The sequence below is a fragment of the Artemia franciscana genome, chromosome 2, assembly GCF_032884065.1.
Source record: "Artemia franciscana chromosome 2, ASM3288406v1, whole genome shotgun sequence".
In the NCBI taxonomy this organism is placed as follows: Eukaryota; Metazoa; Arthropoda; class Branchiopoda; order Anostraca; family Artemiidae; genus Artemia; species Artemia franciscana.
Window position 1 is genome coordinate 34,902,940 of NC_088864.1, and position 17,913 is coordinate 34,920,852.

A 17,913-nucleotide genomic window follows, 5' to 3' on the forward strand; every position below is an offset into this window, starting at 1 on the left:
GATGTGATTTCCTAGTAAGTCACTTGTTCCTGTAAGCCATCCTGTAAGTTAAAGTGTTGAAACAAATGGTAAATTTGGAACATAAGACTAATATCAGATAGCAACAAAATAAGCATACCATTTGATTCAGAATTCAATCCTCTATCTGAATATTTTTAATTCCCATAAATTGTTTTTGCAATAAAACTTTACTCTTCAGATGATTTATTTTCTTGAGACAGTTTCTTTTAGACATGAGTTTTCAAACTCTTGGTTAATATGGGTCAGGTTTCCTTTTGAGGCTACTAGGGTACAGCTATCACTTTACCCGCAAATTAATCAAACTACTGGTGCAATTTTTACCCCCTCCCCCTATTATTCCCATCATTTCCCCTAACACATCCAATTAAAATTTATTCTGTTCAACGTAGTCGAAAGTTCTAGAAATTATATTTTCAAGGATGACCCCCCAGAGCTCTTAGAACATGGGTTATAAGTTATTCCCTGGGGGCATATAAGGTTTTTGTACAAAGGGTGGTCATAAAACTTTGGAGGTGGCTCACTAGATTGGTAATCAGAAGCTCTAGTGCTCTTTTTAAGAGTAACAGTGATCAAACGGTAGCTACACCCCCTCCCCCCACACACACATTGTATTGTCTCAAAATGAATCCAATTGAAATTGTAATAGCAATACTATTTAAAGTAGCCCAAAGATCATATAACAAGGCTTTTGGGGTTAAACAAACCCCCAGAGCATGGGAGCAAGGGTTGTAAGTTATGCCTCTGGGTCATTTAAGGTTTTTATGGAAGGGATGGTTTTACAAACTTTAGAGGAGTCTCATTTGGTTGAAAATTGGAAGTTCTAGTTCCCTTTTAAGAGTCAAAATTGATGGAGGGCAAGGGTGACTAGACCCTCCCTGACTACCCCTCTTTTCACCAAACACATCTATTTTGAGATTGTGAGATAGCCATTATGTTCAAAATAGTTCAAAGAACATATGAAAATGTCTGTAGGGTTGGCACAAACGCCAGAGCCCTGGGGCAAGGATTGTAAGTTATGCAATAACATTTATGGAATGGCTGGTCGTATGAACATCAGCTTAGGTTCAGCTGATTTGAAACTGGAAATTGTAGTTCCCTTTTTAATAGTCAAAAGTGATTTGAGAGCAATCATCCCCCCCAACATACCCAATCAAAATTTTGAGATAGCAATTTTGTTCAGTGTATTTGAAGAGTCTGGAAACTATGTCTTTGAGGATGATAACCACCCCACAGCTCTGAGGGTAAGGTTTCTTTCAATAATTTTCACCCAACAAGTTTTTTTTGCCTTGTGATGCAAATGACCTATTTGCCTTACAAGCTATAATGCCTTATGATGACATATTGTAACACTGCAGAAGAGCAACTCAAAATCTTGCAGTGTACCCCCCTCCCCTTAAGATCCCTGATATAGCCCTTTGGTGTATACAAAACTAAAAGATAACAATACTAGTGAAACTCTTATTTTATAATCAGTGCATTTCTATTAATCAGATTTTCATGCTTTCTTCCATTGCTCTGTAAATAGTAAACATATACCATACCTTTTTATATAATTTAGTTAGTAAGAAAGTGAATACATCACTTAATGCCTTTTTTTATACTCTTTCAAAATATAATAATCATTTCTGGGGCAAATGCCATTTTGAGCATTTAATAGGGCCCAAAATATAAAGGAGGAGCAGCCCAAACTATGAAAAAACACAATAGGCCTTGGCTATTATACTTTGAACATTTTCACTGATCCCACCATCTTCACTAATATTACTCCTAAGATAAGCAAAGCTGTCCACTTGATTAGCCTTTCTGTTACCCAATATCACCTTTTTATTTTCACTTATTCCTAGCCTTAGGAAATTCTTAATATTAATTTTCAAACCTATGCTAGAACCCTGAACTCACATAAACCATCTAAAAGTTCATTCATTTTCATCATAATTTCATCTAGGATGTATAAAATGTCTTCATAACCTAAGTACAGGAAAGTTTTTCTGCCCAATTTGATTCCATGTTCTCCCATTTCCTCTCCTGTGTTCCTTCAGACAATATCCATCAAAGTGACCCATATAAATAGGGAAAGAAGACAACTCTGCAGAACTCCCGATTTAATACAAAACCTGCTATTAACCTCATTTCCTGCCTTAACTGTAGCAGTGTTATTCTTTACACAGTACTAATTATTTTAATATATTTGTCTGGTACACCACACAAGGATAAGAACTTCACAATAGCTCTTCTATCAGCTGAATCAAATGCTTGCTCTTGATGTATAAGACTGAAGATTAAAGACATTTATGACTAAGGCACTTCAAAATTATTGACCAAGGCTAAGTGTGAAAATATGGTCAACACATCCTCTATCCTTCCTAAAACTGCACTATTCTTCTCTTAAAAATTATCTACAGCCTCTCTCAGTGACTAGAAAATCCTGAAAACTACAAAAGCCTACCCTAAGAAACAGGCTAGGCCTACATACTTACATTGTTCATAAAAGTGTCACTTTACTCCCCCCCCCATGTGCAAATGTAACCTGATTTATTTAAGCTCCATAAATAGCCTAGATAAAGTAATGTGCTTTTAAGTATAATTGGACTACAGCCTAGACAAGGCATGCTATAAAAAAGTGGGAGGTAAAATTCTAGTTAATTGACTTCTTGGTATCTCAGAAAGGGTTTAGGTTAGGAAAATGAAACTTTCAGGGATGAATCTATGGTAAAATTGGAGCAAACAATATTACTGGCTTTCATATAAAGTTAATATACCACTTGATGCCTTTTTTATGCTCTTTACAAATATAATAATTGATTCTACCGGAAATTCAGATTTAAGCACTTTTTGACCTCTTAAAAATGACCTATATATGGGGTCATTACAAATCAGTAACAGTTTAGAAACAAATTCAGGCTATATATTTGCACATCAGGGGGGGGGGGTAGGGGTAAAGAATACCATATATTAAATACATAAACTAACCATTGCTGTATCTTTTTTTTTATGTGTTTGTGCTGTTGCACTGGTGATTTCTCTTCTCATTAAAATTCAATGTGCACAAACACATAAAAAAAAATACAGCAATGGTTAGTTTACATATTTAATATATGCTATGCTTTAACCCCAACACCCTGATGTGCAAATATATAGCCCAAATTTGTTTCTAAACTATTACAGATTGTAATGACCCCATATTTAGGTCATTTTTAAGAGGTCAAAAAGTGCTTAAATCTGAATTTCTGGTAGAAGCAATTATTATATTTGTAAAGAGCATTAAAAAAGGCATCAAGTAGTATAATCACTTTATATGAAAGCCAGTAATACTGTTTGCTCCAATTTTATCAAATCTACAGACTAAAGTAGCCTATGTCCTGGGAAGGTATTTTGAAGCAACTACCTCTACTCCTTCTCCTTCTAGAGGGCCTTGACCTTTAAAATATGTGTCTTATAAAAGTGAAACCTTGCAAAACAGATCTTCTGCTTAATTGAACTATAACAAAATTGTTTTCAGCTTCATAACTTTGCTCAATTCCATTTTATAAGGTTTTAAAGATATGCAGATACATTTCCTAAGTTTTGAAAAAAAAAACATTGATATGGCTCAAAATTCTAATCAAATAGCAGGAATTGCATTTTCAGAACTAAAGGCAGAGAAAAAGCAATTAGTAACTGAAAATTAAGATAAAATGTTGTTTTGTCAAAATTTCAATAGGTTTGGTTATACTTTAGTCTGTAGATTCATCCCTGAAAGTTTCATTTTCCTAACCTAAACCCTTTCCAAGATAGCAAGAAGTCAATTAACTAGAATTTTACCAAAGTGGGATAGCAAAATAGCAATGCTACTTGGCAGTTTTCAAATTTGTTGGCAGATTTTGTCTGAAAATACCATTTTGCATTAACCTTAAATTACATTAAATCCCACCTGCCAGCAACAAAGGACAAGTCCCGTGATAAAAGAAAAGCTGTCAAAACACAAGGCAAATATAGGGGCAAGGCTTTATTTTTTGAATTTAGGCTAATAAAGATTTAGACTTCAGTAATTTTCAGAACTTAACAATGTTTCCTACGGAGGGTGCCAACCCCTAGATTAGTAATTATTCGTCAAAGTTTGGGTACTCCCTGAGAGCTGGAGGTTTTACCCTATAAATCATCTTTAGGCCTCATCTCTCCTGATGGCCCATGTCTAGGTCTTATCAAGAAACCTGGAAATTGAAACAACATATTTTTTATATACGAGTAAACCCTAATTTGCAACATATTTTTACTCAAAACAACTTATCAATTAAGACGGAAGTGTAACTTACTGCTTGCCTTACAAATCACTTATTCTAGCTTGTTTAAATAACCTGCTTCATTATGAAAGTTTTTATGGCGCCTGTGCATTTACTGCCATCTTTAGCGAATAAATTTAAAGCCAATCATAAATACTCAATGGAAGAAATAGAGATATAAGGACAATTATTTGAACTGAAATATTTTAAGTCAGTATTTCCAAGGTGAAACCTTGGAGTTGTTGCTTTGGGTTGGCTAAATTCTCAATGTTGACTACTTTAGCTATTCTACATAGCCTATAGGCCTACCACTCCTTAGGTCTCTAAAGTGATTAGGCTAATTAGCCATTGCCTAAGGTAGGCTACTTATTATAAGGTTTTCATTTCCAAAGAAAGTAAATTTGTAGAATAGAGTCTTTCCTAAGCAGGAAACGCAAGAGCAAAGGGAGAGGTAGTTTTAAATTAATATTTGTTTGATTTTTCATGATCTAGCCTAAGTTGTGTTTGTGACATTGTCATCCCTCCCTCTCTCATAGTCTATAGGTCCCATGCCCCATATATAGCCTTTTAATAGGTTATACAAGCAATTTAAATAAAATAAGAACACTAAAACAATGAAAGGTGAATTTTCAGGCAGTTTACATTTGGCTACTGCCTATGATACCAATATTGTAAACATGCAACTTGATGCCTTTTTTGTGCTCTCTCCAAATAAATGGTCATTTTACTTTTTTCATGATCTAGCCTAAGTTGTGTTTGTGATGATATCATCCCTCCCTCTCTGATAGTTTATTGGTCCCATACCCTATATATAGCCTTTTAATAGGCTATATAGGCTATCTAACTAAAATAAGAACACTAAAACAATGAAAGGTGAATTATCTGGCAGTTTACATTAGGCTACTGCCTAGGATACCAATATTGTAAACATGTAACTTGATGCCTTTTTTATGCTCTCTCCACATATAATGGTCATTTTACTTAGCTTTCTAAGCAGGAAACCCAATAACAAAAGGAGAGGTAGTTCTAGATTAATATTTGTTTGATTTTTCATGATCTAGCCTAAGTTGTGTTTGTGACAATATCATCCCTCTCTCATAGTCTATTGGTCCTGTACCCCATATATAGCCTTTTAATAGGCTATACAGGCCATCTAACTATAATAAGAACACTAAAACAATGAAAGGTGAATTTTCTGGCAGTTTACATTAGGCTACTGCCTAGGATACCAATATTGTAAACATGCAACTTGATGCTGTTTTTATGCTCTCTTCAAATATAATGGTTATTTTACTTAGCTTAGAAATCAATGGTAAATTTTAGTTTAGTGACTTCTTGCTATCTTGGAAAGGGGTTAGGTTAGGAAAATGAAACTCTTTGGGATGGCTGTAGAGGCTAAAGTATATTCTGGGAAGGTATTTTAAAGTACCCACCTCCATTCCTTCTCCCTCTAGAGAGCCCTGAAATTTGCCTACATGACAGGTCTATACCTATTGAAATTTTGACAAAACAACATTTTACCTTAATTTTTAGTTACCAGTTGCTTTTTCTCTGCCTATAGTTCTGAAAATGCAATTCCTGTTATTTGAGTACAATTATCATTGTTTTTCTTTCATAATTTAGGAAATGTATTTGAATATTTCTAAAACCTTATAAACTGGGATTGAGCAAAGTTGTGAAGCTGAAAACAATTTTTTTGTACTTCATTCAAGCATAAGATCTATTTTGTAAAGTTTCACTTTTATGACACATATATTTTAAAGATTATCAAAGGTCATGACCCTCTAGAGGGAGTGGGAGTGGAGGTAGGTACTTTGAAACACCTTCCTGTGCCATACTTTAGCCTTTAAACCCATCCATGAAAGTTTTCATTTTCCTAACCTAACTCCTTTCTGAGATAGCCAAAAGTCACTAAACTAGAATTTTACCAAATTCAATTTTGAACCCTGGTAAAATTATGACAGTTCATGTAACTGACTTACCAATAAAGTGAATATACCACTTGATGCCTTTTTTATGTTCTTTACAAATATAATAATTGTTTCTACAATAAATTCAAAATTAAGCACTTCATAAGCTCTTAAAAATGACAAATTTTCAACAAAAGTCTGAGTTATTTCTTGTTTTCCACAAAATTACCTTAAATTGCATTGTCCAGCAAAATAAGGATTAAATCCTGTAGAATTGCTGGTTAGTGATGATGATGGTTTGACGTCTCAACAGCATCCCACTCAGTTCGCCACAGTTTTGCAAAATCCAATAGAACTAAGTCGACAGGTATTGCTTGATCTAGATGCTCAGTAACATAATCATACGCATCAATCAAATTAGTTTCAACCAAGCATCCATGTCTAAAGCCATGCTGACTATCATTGAGCAGCTCATTGGTGGTCAGGTGTTTGACAATGTGAGTATTCACGATTCCTTCTATTTTACCAGCTACAGATGTAAGATTAATGGGTCAATAATTGGAAATGTTGTTGCGGCTACCTCCTTTGTGTACAGGTGTAATGTTTGCATCTCACCAGTCTTGAGGAATCTGCTTAGTATCAAGAGACTTCTGAAGCATGTTTGTAAGGGGAAGGGCTATTTCTGCATGAGCTTCTTTCAATACTCTTGGGTGAACTTCATCAGGGCCAATTGATTTGTTAGGATTAAGCAGCTTCAGCTGCCTCTCCACATCAGAGGCAACCACAGTTATCTTTTGCATAGGTTCCCCAATGGAATATTCTGGTGCTTCTGGTAAGGGGGCATTGTCAGGAGGCGTGAACACTGACTTAAATTGTCTACTCAATTCAGCTGCTATGTTATTTGGGGTACTAACTATATTGCCATTCACAAGTAGTTCTGTAACTGAGTGTCTCCCTAGATTCCGAGCCAAAGCATACTTCCAAAATCTCTTAGGATTAGATTTTGAATCCAATGCCAATCCCTCTTCATATTCTGTCGTAAGCTTTCTTGTGAGATACCTAACTTTATTCCGGGTTGGAAAATGATAATATGTTTCTTCAATGCCATCTTTTCTTGGTCATTTTTGAAAAAATAATGCTAAGTTTTCTCAGTGCTAAAATTATTTGTTATAAGGTTAGGTTAAAAAGTGCTTAAATTTGAAATTACAGAAGAAGCAATTATTATATTTGTAAAGAAGATAAAAAAGGCATCAAATAGCATATTCACTTCATTGTTAAGTCAGTTATATGAACTGTCATAAATTTGCCTAAACCCTTAATAGAACCTCAAAAAGGATACTTTGCTTTATTAGCATGTTTTTGGGGTAAATATGGAGCAGCTCCTTTCGTTGACCTACAAATAAAGTAAACCTGCTACTCAATGCCATTTTTTTATTCTGTTTCCAAATATAGAAATTGCTTTACTTGCAAATAAAATTTAAGCCTTTTAGTACCCTTGAAAATAATAATTTGTCTTTATTTTTTGGATATTATTTAATATTAAATATATTTTAATAGTAAGTTACTATTTTAACTTACTATTGTATTCTAAATCTGTTTTGTAAAATTTTTTAATTCACAAGCATTAGTTTGTCAAGATTAAGCTGGATAAAAAATTCAATATAATTTTACCATGTTTTCATCTTATTCTGTTAGGCTGCTTAAAAAGTGCAATTTCACCTATATGGAAAACAAATATCAAAGCTGACAGAAAGATGGTGGATAGAAAAATTGAGAAATTGTTTGAATTTTTTATCTATGACAAAACCAATGCTTACAGGTTCCATAATCTTAACAAAATTGATTTTATAATGAAATAGTAGGTTTGGAACCAATATTTTAACCCTTTTCAAACAGTTTGTGATAACAAACTGTAATAAGGAGTGACCTGGCTGAATAGTAACCAAAACTCTAAAGAATGAAATTTTGATACCAATAGCTACTTAATGCTGATTTTAAATATATAAGTTTCATCAAGTTTAGTCTTACCCATCAAAAGTTACAAGCCTGAGAAAATGTGTGTTCTTTTAGAAAATAGGGGGAAATACCCCCTAAAAGTCATTGAATCTTAACGAAAATCACATCATCAGATTCAGCATATCAGAGAACCCTACTGCAGAAGTTTCAAGCTCCTATCTACAAAAATGTGGAATTTTGTATTTTTTGCCAGAAGGCAGATCATGGATGCATGTTTGTTTGTTTTTTTCCAGGGGTGATTGTATTGACCCAGTTGTCCTAGAATGTTGCGAGAGGGCTCATTCTAACGGAAATGAAAAGTTCTAGCGCCCTTTTTAAGTGACCAAAAAAATTGGAGGGCAGTGTCTCAGGGGGTTGTGTCTCACATAAACTGCAGGGAATATATAGCAAAAGCCTATGCTCCCCTTGCTTATTGGTAATTGAGCTTCTTAAATTAGCCTACTTCTTTTGAATATAATTTTTCCTTCTGTTTTGTGATGTATTTTTCTTTTTTGGAGTGCCATGATTCTTGGATCACAATTACTGGAAGACAAGCATGAACAAAAACTTGTTTTGAATGCTGTAATGAATTTTCTTGTGCAATTGCTATCCAAGGGTGTGGAAATAGAATGTATTGTAAGCTTGACTGTGAGTTTCTTTGCACATGATGCAATTTTACCAGCAAAGAAACTTCTTTATTCTGAACTTAATACACAAGGCCAAGTCATCAGTCATGTCAAAGATGACAAAAATTTTATTGACATGTGTAAGCTCCTTCTATCAGGTGCTAAAGAGAAGGAAAAACATACCACACATTGTTATTTGCAATCACTGTGAAACTCTAGTTGTCAGCAATGCTGTTTCTGCTACACTAGCTACAAAAGTAAATGGGAATTTCTAAAACTAGATGGATTTATTGACATCACAACTTACATGCTCTTAAATATGAATTCTTCAAATGCTTAAAAGTTGACAATGTACCAACCTCTGTTATTTGCAATTCACAAAATATAAAGCCATCATATGCTGTAGTGCTAAAAAATTGTCCATGAGATATCAGAGATCCTTATGACTATTAGTAGTTTATTGACAGCATTCTTACTGATCTCCAGCAATCACATAATACAATGGAAATCATTGTGTACTCCAAATTAGTAACTAACAAAATAGTTGAGAACATGAAAGCTGCTCAGCACTTTCATAAGTGCTTCTATGAAAGACCAGGTCTTAACAGCTGTTGTTAAGAAAGTATCCTAATCCTTAGACTTTTCTGACTGCAGTAACTAATCCTCAAAAGCACAAAGATAAGCAAGTGTAGTGTTTCCTGCACCTTTAAAGTGCAGTACAAGATTTGTACTGACCTTGACTTTTTCCTAAAAGAATCAGTGTGCATTGTTTATGAGCATCTGCCTGTTCAGGAATTTCTCCTTCTTCTTTGTTGATGCTTTGTCACAATGTAGGTCACCTAGCATTGAACTGCCAATGAGGTGCTCTTTGGAGTAACATGGTTATACCAATCACATATCTAACTGTTAAAATGCATGTACACCTTGTATATTCTGTGTGTTCTGAAAGCCTGCTGGCTGCACCTGTTTTAGTGTGAAATGTCCAAATAATTGTCCTGCAAAGATTCAGCATATTCCACATGGTCAAAGTGATAACAGTTGGCCATAATGTCAATATGAAGTACTTAACTCTAAACACTAATGGTGAGCTTATCCAAAAGTGTTCAGTATTTCTAGTAAATATACATGTCGAATTGTTGGAAATTTTAACTGTAACCTGATTGCTCTATCTGCTTGCTCTTCTCTGATTGGTGAACTATTCAATAATCATTAGAGCAACATCCAGCTCATTGAAGGTGATCGAGGGAGAGCCACCAAATGCACTGATTGTTTATGCAGTCAGCCCTTCTGCAGTAGATTACAATCTGCTAACCTCCCAACACCTGTTTTTCTGCATAGTCATAATGACCTGATGCTCACCTGCAGGTACCTTCAGCAAGCAGACCAGAAGCTGTTCATTTTCTCTTCCCACCAAAAATAAACACAAGCACTTTCTAAATAGCTGTTCAAATCCACCATTAACTCCAAGGTCTGACTAGATTTATTCTGCCGGCAAGGGGTGAATAATTAGAAACAACTAAGCCAAGAGACAATTTCTGCAACCTTGCCTGAGGAATTCAAAAAGTCCAACAAGTAATTGGATGTCAAACCATGAAGATTCCAGTGGGAAAACCCCTCCCAGCTCTCACTACCATAACAGTCTTAGAAGACAATAGAGATTCAGCTTGGAGGATGATGCAGCTTGTCATACCCAACCATCTTGCACACTCAATCTGAAGTTGCTGTTGTGAGGTGGTGCCAACTCTAAATTTCTTGAGAATGGTTTTTGTCATACCCAACCACACCTACAATTTGATCACCATTACCAAGTGGGCTTAATATGCATCTCTCCAGCACTTTCTAGTCTTGTTGGTTTGTTGCTTGACCTTAACACAATGACCAGATCTATCACCATCATCAACTATGGAGCATCACAGTTCTTGCAACTAATTCACTCAGAAGTGTGAATTAAGGTAACTAAGGTAATCATTTGTATGTTGTTGATGAAGACCAAGATTTCACATATATTCACAATTCCTTGTCCACATCCAATATAGACCATGCTATTGCTACTCCCTCCTTAGATGTCTCTCAACTAAAGGTTCTTGTGATTATTTAATATCTGATTACCAGCCTGTAATGTATCTTTTTTACCATATTAAACTTCTCAAATACCTACAAGTCACCCCAAAACACCAAATCCATTGTATATGTGTAGTTCTATCAACATGTAACCGTGTTGGGATAGTGTTTCCTCAATCCTTTCTAAGATTGAGGTACCATTTATCCTGCTAATCAAGCATTCATAGCTGCCTGCTGAGGAAAAACGCATTCTCCTTGATATTTATTGTGCAGAGATATGCCATGCCTTACAATATTCAGAATCTTGGGCTGCTCAAATGAAGTGTTTCCATTAAGGAACACTTCCCAAGTGGTGTAAAAATCAAAGTCTCCCAGTCTTTTGATTCAGCAAAGTTTTGGTTACATCTATGGATTGAATGCAACCAACTACTGTCCAGTCCTATTGCTCCATCTGCATTGCAACAAACAAAAAGTTTGCTAAGGAACTTCAGAACTACCACAAGAAAATCACAGAATAGTCATCACAAAAAAAAAAACAAAGATAACCTTCATTTCCTTTGGTCAACACTCCATCCAAGGAACTGTGAAACCTCCATTTCTGCTGCTAATGTTCCTCTATCTGAGTTGTATTTACTATGACACCAAATTCTCTTCACCAGAGCACTGACCTGAACACAAATATACTGAAGAGTTTGACTAATTTTTGTATGCATTCTCTGACTCTGGTTTTATAGTATCTGTAATGTGTGTGACTGATGCTCTTGTGTGCCTTAAGCCATAGCTGTTGAGTCTACTCATCTAACTAGTTTTACAACATATAAAACAATAGAAAGGATAAAAAAACAAACATATTATTAGGGCTATATGTTTCCATCAAGGTAGGGGTGGATTGTCAGGAAGACAGGAATATTATGTTAAATAAGAGGTAAATTAGGTTACAACATAATTTAGCTAGAATTACTTACTTAGACTTAGGTCCTCCCACGCCTGAGGGCGCATAAGGCAGCAACAGTGGTTCGCCACGACGACCTGTCCTGAGCCTTCGACCAAAGCTCCTCCATCGAAGACCTCGCCAACTTCGCCTCCTTCTCTAACATCCTGCCAAAGGTCATTTTGGGTCTCCCTGACTTGTGGAGGCTAGGGGGTATCCAACACCATATGTCATGAGGTAGCCTTCCATCACCCATTCGCACCATGTGCCCCCAATACATCCATTGTCACTTTCTAATGGCATCAAGGATGGGGGTATGATTTAAAAGGTATAAATCTCATCATTTCTTATTCTCTCAGTGTATATTCAAGCAGTTATTATTGAATGCCCATAGTCGTTCTCCTAGTTGCGCAGTGATACTGCAAGTTTCACAACCATATGTAAGGACGGAGAGGACATTGCTAAATTATAAATTCTGAGTTTTAGCTTCTGGGAATATTTGCTATTTCTCCAAATATTTCTGAGACAATTGAAGGCAGAGCCAGCCAATACTATTCGGCACAAAATTTCTCTTTCAGGATTGGCATCTTGCATAAGAATGCTGCCTAGATATTTGAACTCTCTCACTACTTCAATTTCCTCATTGTTGACCAAAAGTCCCTTAGCTAAGTCAGGAATGACTGCATTTGACATTGATTTAGTCTTGTTAGCGTTTATGGAGAGTCCAACAGCATTTGCCACACGCTCAAGTTCATTTATATTGTGTTGTATATCTTCTGATTCGTGAGCAAAGAGTGCAATATCGTCTGCAAAAACACCATCATGAAGGGTTCTTATTGGGCTTAATTGTATACCCCCATTGAAGCTACATCCATGAAGCACAGAATCTATGACGATGGCAAATAACAGTGGCGATAGAATGCAGCCCTGCCTTACACCCGACTGAATGGTAAACCAGTCCGTTAGGCCACCCTCGGTTTGTACTGCACACATAATATCGAGGTATAGCGCTTTAATTTTATTTACAATTTTAATCGGGATCCCGTAATGTATTAAAATTTTCCGCATGGTCTCGTGGTGTATCGAGTCGAAGGCCTTGAGAAAGTCAATAAATACTGTGAGTAGTTGCACCTGCCATTCGTTAGATTCTCCGAGCAGGATTCTCAGGCTAAATATTAGGTCACAACACGATCTGTTTTTGCAGAATCCATGTTGTTCATCTCTCAGAACTTTCTCCACTTTACTTTGAATTCTATTGAGAATAATTTGGCACAAAACCTTGCTGCCAACTGATTGTAAAGCGATGCCTCTCCAATTATCACATTTAGTCTTTTGTCCTTTTTTGAAGAGTTTTACAATTACTGCCTTTGACCATTCACTCGGGACTTTTTCATCATCCCAAACACGTGACAAAAGTTCAAACATGGACACTGCTAGGGCGCTTCTACCATATTTCAACAGTTCTGGGGGTATGCCATCGTTACCAGCTGCCTTTCCGTTTTTCAAAGTCATTAGAGCATCTTTTACTTCACTCAGCAAGAGAGGTCCGGAATATATTCCAAGATCAAACAGTGTTTCTTCAGGGATATTTAAAGAAGTCGTGGGAGGCACCTGATTTAATACCTCGGTGAAATGTTCCATCCAACGTTGGTTTATGTCATCCATCTGGGTTAATAAGATGCCTTCTTTGTTTTCAACTTGGGTTGAAGAAGCCTTCGAAATACCCGCAAGATCCTTCGTTATAGCGTACACAGTACGACTATCTCCTCGCCTGGCGGCTACTTAAGCCTGATCAGCCGTGGTTTCGAGGAACACCCTCTTATTATTCCTAGTCTGTGTTTTGACTTGTTTATTGAGACGCTTATACTGCGCTTTTAAATCATCAAGATATTCTCTAGTGCATGTCCTGTTATGCTCATGTGTATCTACGAAAATTTTGGCTTCTGCCCTCTGATCAATGATATACCAGGTACTTTCAGATATCCACTGCTCTTTCTTCTTCCTGTTATATCCCACAACTTCTTGTGCCACTTCTTTCAGGGACTCGACGATTTTTTCCCATTGATTATCAATTGACAACTCGTCCCTTAGCATGGACAACTTATTTGACAAAGTAGATGTATACTTTCGTAATACATACGGGTCCTGCAGCTTTCTTACATTAAACCTTTTTACTGACCGCTGCAACAACAAGTTGATTGTCGGAATAGCAGTCGGCACCTTGAAAAGTCCCAACATCCTCTAAACAACGTCGCCTGTGCTTGGCAATTAAAATATGGTCTATTTCATTTCTTGTTACACCATCAGGCGAGTTCCAAGTATATTTGTGTATTTGTTTATGAGGGAACCATGATACGCTGACGATAAGTTCATGAGTCGCACAAAAGTCAATTAAACGTACGCCATTATCATTGATTCCCCCCAGTCCATGCTTACCAAGGATAGCTGGGGCATAGGAGGCATCTCTTCTAACTTTAGCGTTAAAGTCCCCACACAAAGTCACAATATTGTGCCAATGCGGTTTAGCAACAACATTTGACAACACGCGATAAAAATCATCCTTGGCCTGATCAACGGTATCATTGGTTGGGGCATACACAATAATAACTGTCAATTTGGCCTGAGAAGTGGCAAAGCGAGCACAAAGGATTCGCTCATTAATAGGTTAATAGGTTATCATCAAGATATTCTCTAGTGCATGTCCTGTTATGCTCATGTCTATCTACGAAAATTTTGGCTTCTGCCCTCTGATCAATGATATACCAGGTACTTTCAGATATCCACTGCCCTTTCTTCTTCCTGTTATATCCCACAACTTCTTGTGCCACTTCTTTCAGGGACTCGACGATTTTTTCCCATTGATTATCAATTGACAACTCGTCCCTTAGCATGGACTTAGCATGGAGCACAAAGGATTCGCTCATTAATAGGTTCCCAGTCCAATAGGCATTTTTTGGCCTAACTACTTAATGCCATTCCAATACCTGCCTCTTTCCTAGTTTCAAGTCCAGAATACAAAATATGGTATGTTTCAATATTCAAAGTACCAAAACTGGTAAGTCTGGTCTCAGAGAGTTCAGCAATGTCAATACGGAACTTATGAAGGGTCCTCATAACACTGTTGAGTTTTCCTGGCTGTGTTTCTTGATCAACTGTTCTAACATTCCAGTATCCAATACGAAAACACTCGGTCGTTTTCAAGAATCCTGTCCGGGGGCGTGCGTTAGTCGTCATCAAAGAAGAAGTCAGTCCGAGGCTATCTATTTTTGTTTCTTGAGTAATCGGTTTTACGGTGGCGGTTACTAGCCCTCTGACCAACCCTCCTCCTTCTTCCAGGCTTGGGACTGGCTGTATAAGTGTGATCCCTTAAAGAGCTAAAAGAGATCAAAAGAGCCCAGTTCCAGTTCGAAAAATTGTAGGGAGGTATATGGACTAACAACAAGTCCTTTCACCTCTTTGACTTCTTCTCCAGAAAAACTAGCTACTGGAAGCGCTATTCTCCTCCAGTCTGCAAACAATGGATATATACGATTATGAACAATAATACACTGTTATTGATTGTGGGAAGTGCGAGTACCTGAGCTACCTGTCCCCAGCAGTTTAAGGCACTAGGCCGGCTGGTACCAATACGGCTCTTCCTACTCATTCCCGCTCTCTTCTGCACAATCAAAAACTATGGATAAATCGCGTCCCTTTAAAAATTGACTTATTCAAGCTTTTTATCTTTATTAAACAATATTTCTCTTCTTTAAGGTATCAGTTGCTGTCTTAAATATCTTACGATCAATTTCCCATGGCAGGTTAGAATCCAGGATAGCTGTATAAGTATTTTGAATCTTAGCCAAGGAGCAGAAACGCTTAAGAGCAACAGTCGCCTCACTCTGAGCCTGACAATCAAATAAAATATGCTGGATTGTTTCCTCTGCTGGAAAGCAGATTCGGCATAAAGGGGAATGATGTAGCTTCCAATTAAATAACAAGCTATTTAGAAGTAGGGCACCTGATTTCAGCTGGTAATATAGCACAATATTTAATCTTGTATGAAATGGAGATAACATTAATTTACTGTGATTAACTTTGGATCTTTGCCTGATAATATCTCGTGAATTGAGGTCAGAGGAAGGACTAGGAGATAACATGGAAGCCTTTGCTGGTAGAGAATCAGCCATATCATTATATTTTATACCTTTATGACTAGGAACATGTTGAAAATAAACTTCATTTTCCTTGATCTTAAGATTAAGAAGCTGTCTTCTAATATTATATAAACCTTTGTCATTAGCAATTCTATTAATATTTTGGATCAGTAGTAATGCTGATTTAGAGTCGGAGAGACAGAGTATATTTTCAGATTCCATGTTATAATTTATAAGTGCATCCAAGGCCAGGCGGATGGCACATAATTCAGCAGACAAGATAGAAGATCCCAATGGGAGAGGAGAATAAATGTTCAAATTCAGGGATGGGATACATGCTCCTGCTCCAGCTCTTTCCCTCTGGACAGATCCATCTGTATATATTTTTCTATAGTTGGGGTAAGCCTTTGAGATGTGTTCAGCCAAAATAGTCTGGATCTCGTAATTAGGAATCAAATCTTTACTAATAGAGATAAGTTCTACTTAACAGCTTGGAGGACTCATTTCCCATGGGGGGGACTCAGTAAAGGGATATGCATAAAGCTAAAGTTGATTCCAGTTTGGGACCTCCTGTTGAAACTGATTCCATGATGAATGGGCATTGGGACAGGCTGACTTCTCAGCAAAGGTATGTGCATATACAGCATGCTTGGTTCCATAAGCCTGGATTTGCGAGAAATACTTTATCCTTAGACTAGATGCTCTTTCACTTAGGGACACCAATTCCGACAGTATTCTTAACTTTGCCAGAGGAGTATGCTTATGCACACCCAAAGCTATTCGAATAGCAGAATTTTGTAAAGATTCAAGGATTTTGAATGAGGATGGGGGACGAGCTGAAAAAATTTGAATCCCATATTCTATATTTGAACGAATATATAATTTGTAAAAATCCAAACTAATTTTTGGGTGACATCCCCACTTACTTCCAGCAAGTCTTTTTAGAATACAAAGTCTCTGAATAATCAGAGATTTCAAAGAATTAATATGTTCATGCCACTGCATTTTAGAATCCATTAATAAACCAAGTAACTTCACTGAATTGCAATATGGGATCTCCCTTGAGAAAATTGTCAGTGGATTAGGAGGATCTAGAGTACCATTAGTAAAGATAATGGCTTTAGTTTTACTGATTGAGATTGGGAAGCCAAATGCTAAAGAGAATCTCTGAACTAAACTTATATCCTGTTGAATAAGGCTTTGAAGAACGCTAATATCCCTTCCTGACTTCCAAATGATCAAATCATCTGCATAAAGGCCAAATGATGCATGAGATACTTGAAATTCAGAAACTTATAAGTTGAATAGAAGAGGACTCAATATTGCACCTTGAGGAAGTCCTCTCATAATGGGGCATTGCTCACTTCTGGACTGATTTACTTGAACGTAAAAATATCTATCAGTTAGAAAAGACTTTATAAAACTTATAAAAGGATACGGGAAGTCAAGATTTATTAGGATTTCCAATAATTTATTGTGGACTGCATTTCCATAGGCATTCGACCAGTCAAACAGAACAGCCATTGTGACATGTCTTATTTTGAGAGAGTTACAAACATCAATTTCTAGCCGGGTAATGTTATCTAAAGAGCTATGTCCTTTTCTGAAACCTGTTTGTTCACTAGGAAAGAGATTGCTGACTTCAGCAAACCACTCAATTCTTGATAAGACAAGCCTTTCCAGGACTTTACTAAAGGAAGGTAATACCGATATAGGATGGTAAGACTTGAGATCATTAGATGAATAAGAAGGTTTTAAAGCTGGGAATACCTGAGCAATTTTCCAGGCATCTGGGAACTTTTGACTTGACCAAATAAGATTATAAAGACTTAAGAGGGCTGTATGAACCACCTTTGGGGACTCAAGAATCCACTTCATATAAATACCATCATAACCTGGGGAAGACTTGATGTTAAGAGAATCAAGTGCTACACAAAATTCATCTTGGGAAAAAGGTTTCATCAGAGTACCCTT

The 17,913-nt window shown here is 36.6% G+C and overlaps 3 protein-coding genes across 4 annotated transcripts in view; 1 reads left to right on the plus strand and 2 right to left on the minus strand.

Annotated features, from left to right (window-relative positions):
• The window catches only part of LOC136040676 (protein lin-9 homolog), a 51,935-nt gene extending 47,513 nt beyond the window's left edge, over window positions 1-4,422 (minus strand). Inside the window, exon 1 of the mRNA XM_065724978.1 lies at window positions 4,314-4,422. The gene's annotated coding sequence lies outside the window, so the exon portion shown is untranslated. The remainder of the gene's footprint in view (window positions 1-4,313) is intronic.
• Window positions 4,417-17,913, plus strand: part of LOC136040668 (remodeling and spacing factor 1-like) — a 106,795-nt gene continuing 93,298 nt past the window's right edge. For both annotated transcript variants that reach the window (XM_065724962.1, XM_065724970.1), the window contains exon 1: window positions 4,417-4,490. The gene's annotated coding sequence lies outside the window, so the exon portion shown is untranslated. The remainder of the gene's footprint in view (window positions 4,491-17,913) is intronic.
• On the minus strand, window positions 13,965-14,727 carry LOC136034844 (craniofacial development protein 2-like). Its single transcript, XM_065716307.1, has 2 exons — window positions 14,530-14,727; window positions 13,965-14,423 (listed from the first exon to the last, which is right to left on the minus strand). The coding sequence occupies exons 1-2, from the start codon at window positions 14,725-14,727 to the stop codon at window positions 13,965-13,967; spliced, it is 657 nt and encodes a 218-aa protein (XP_065572379.1).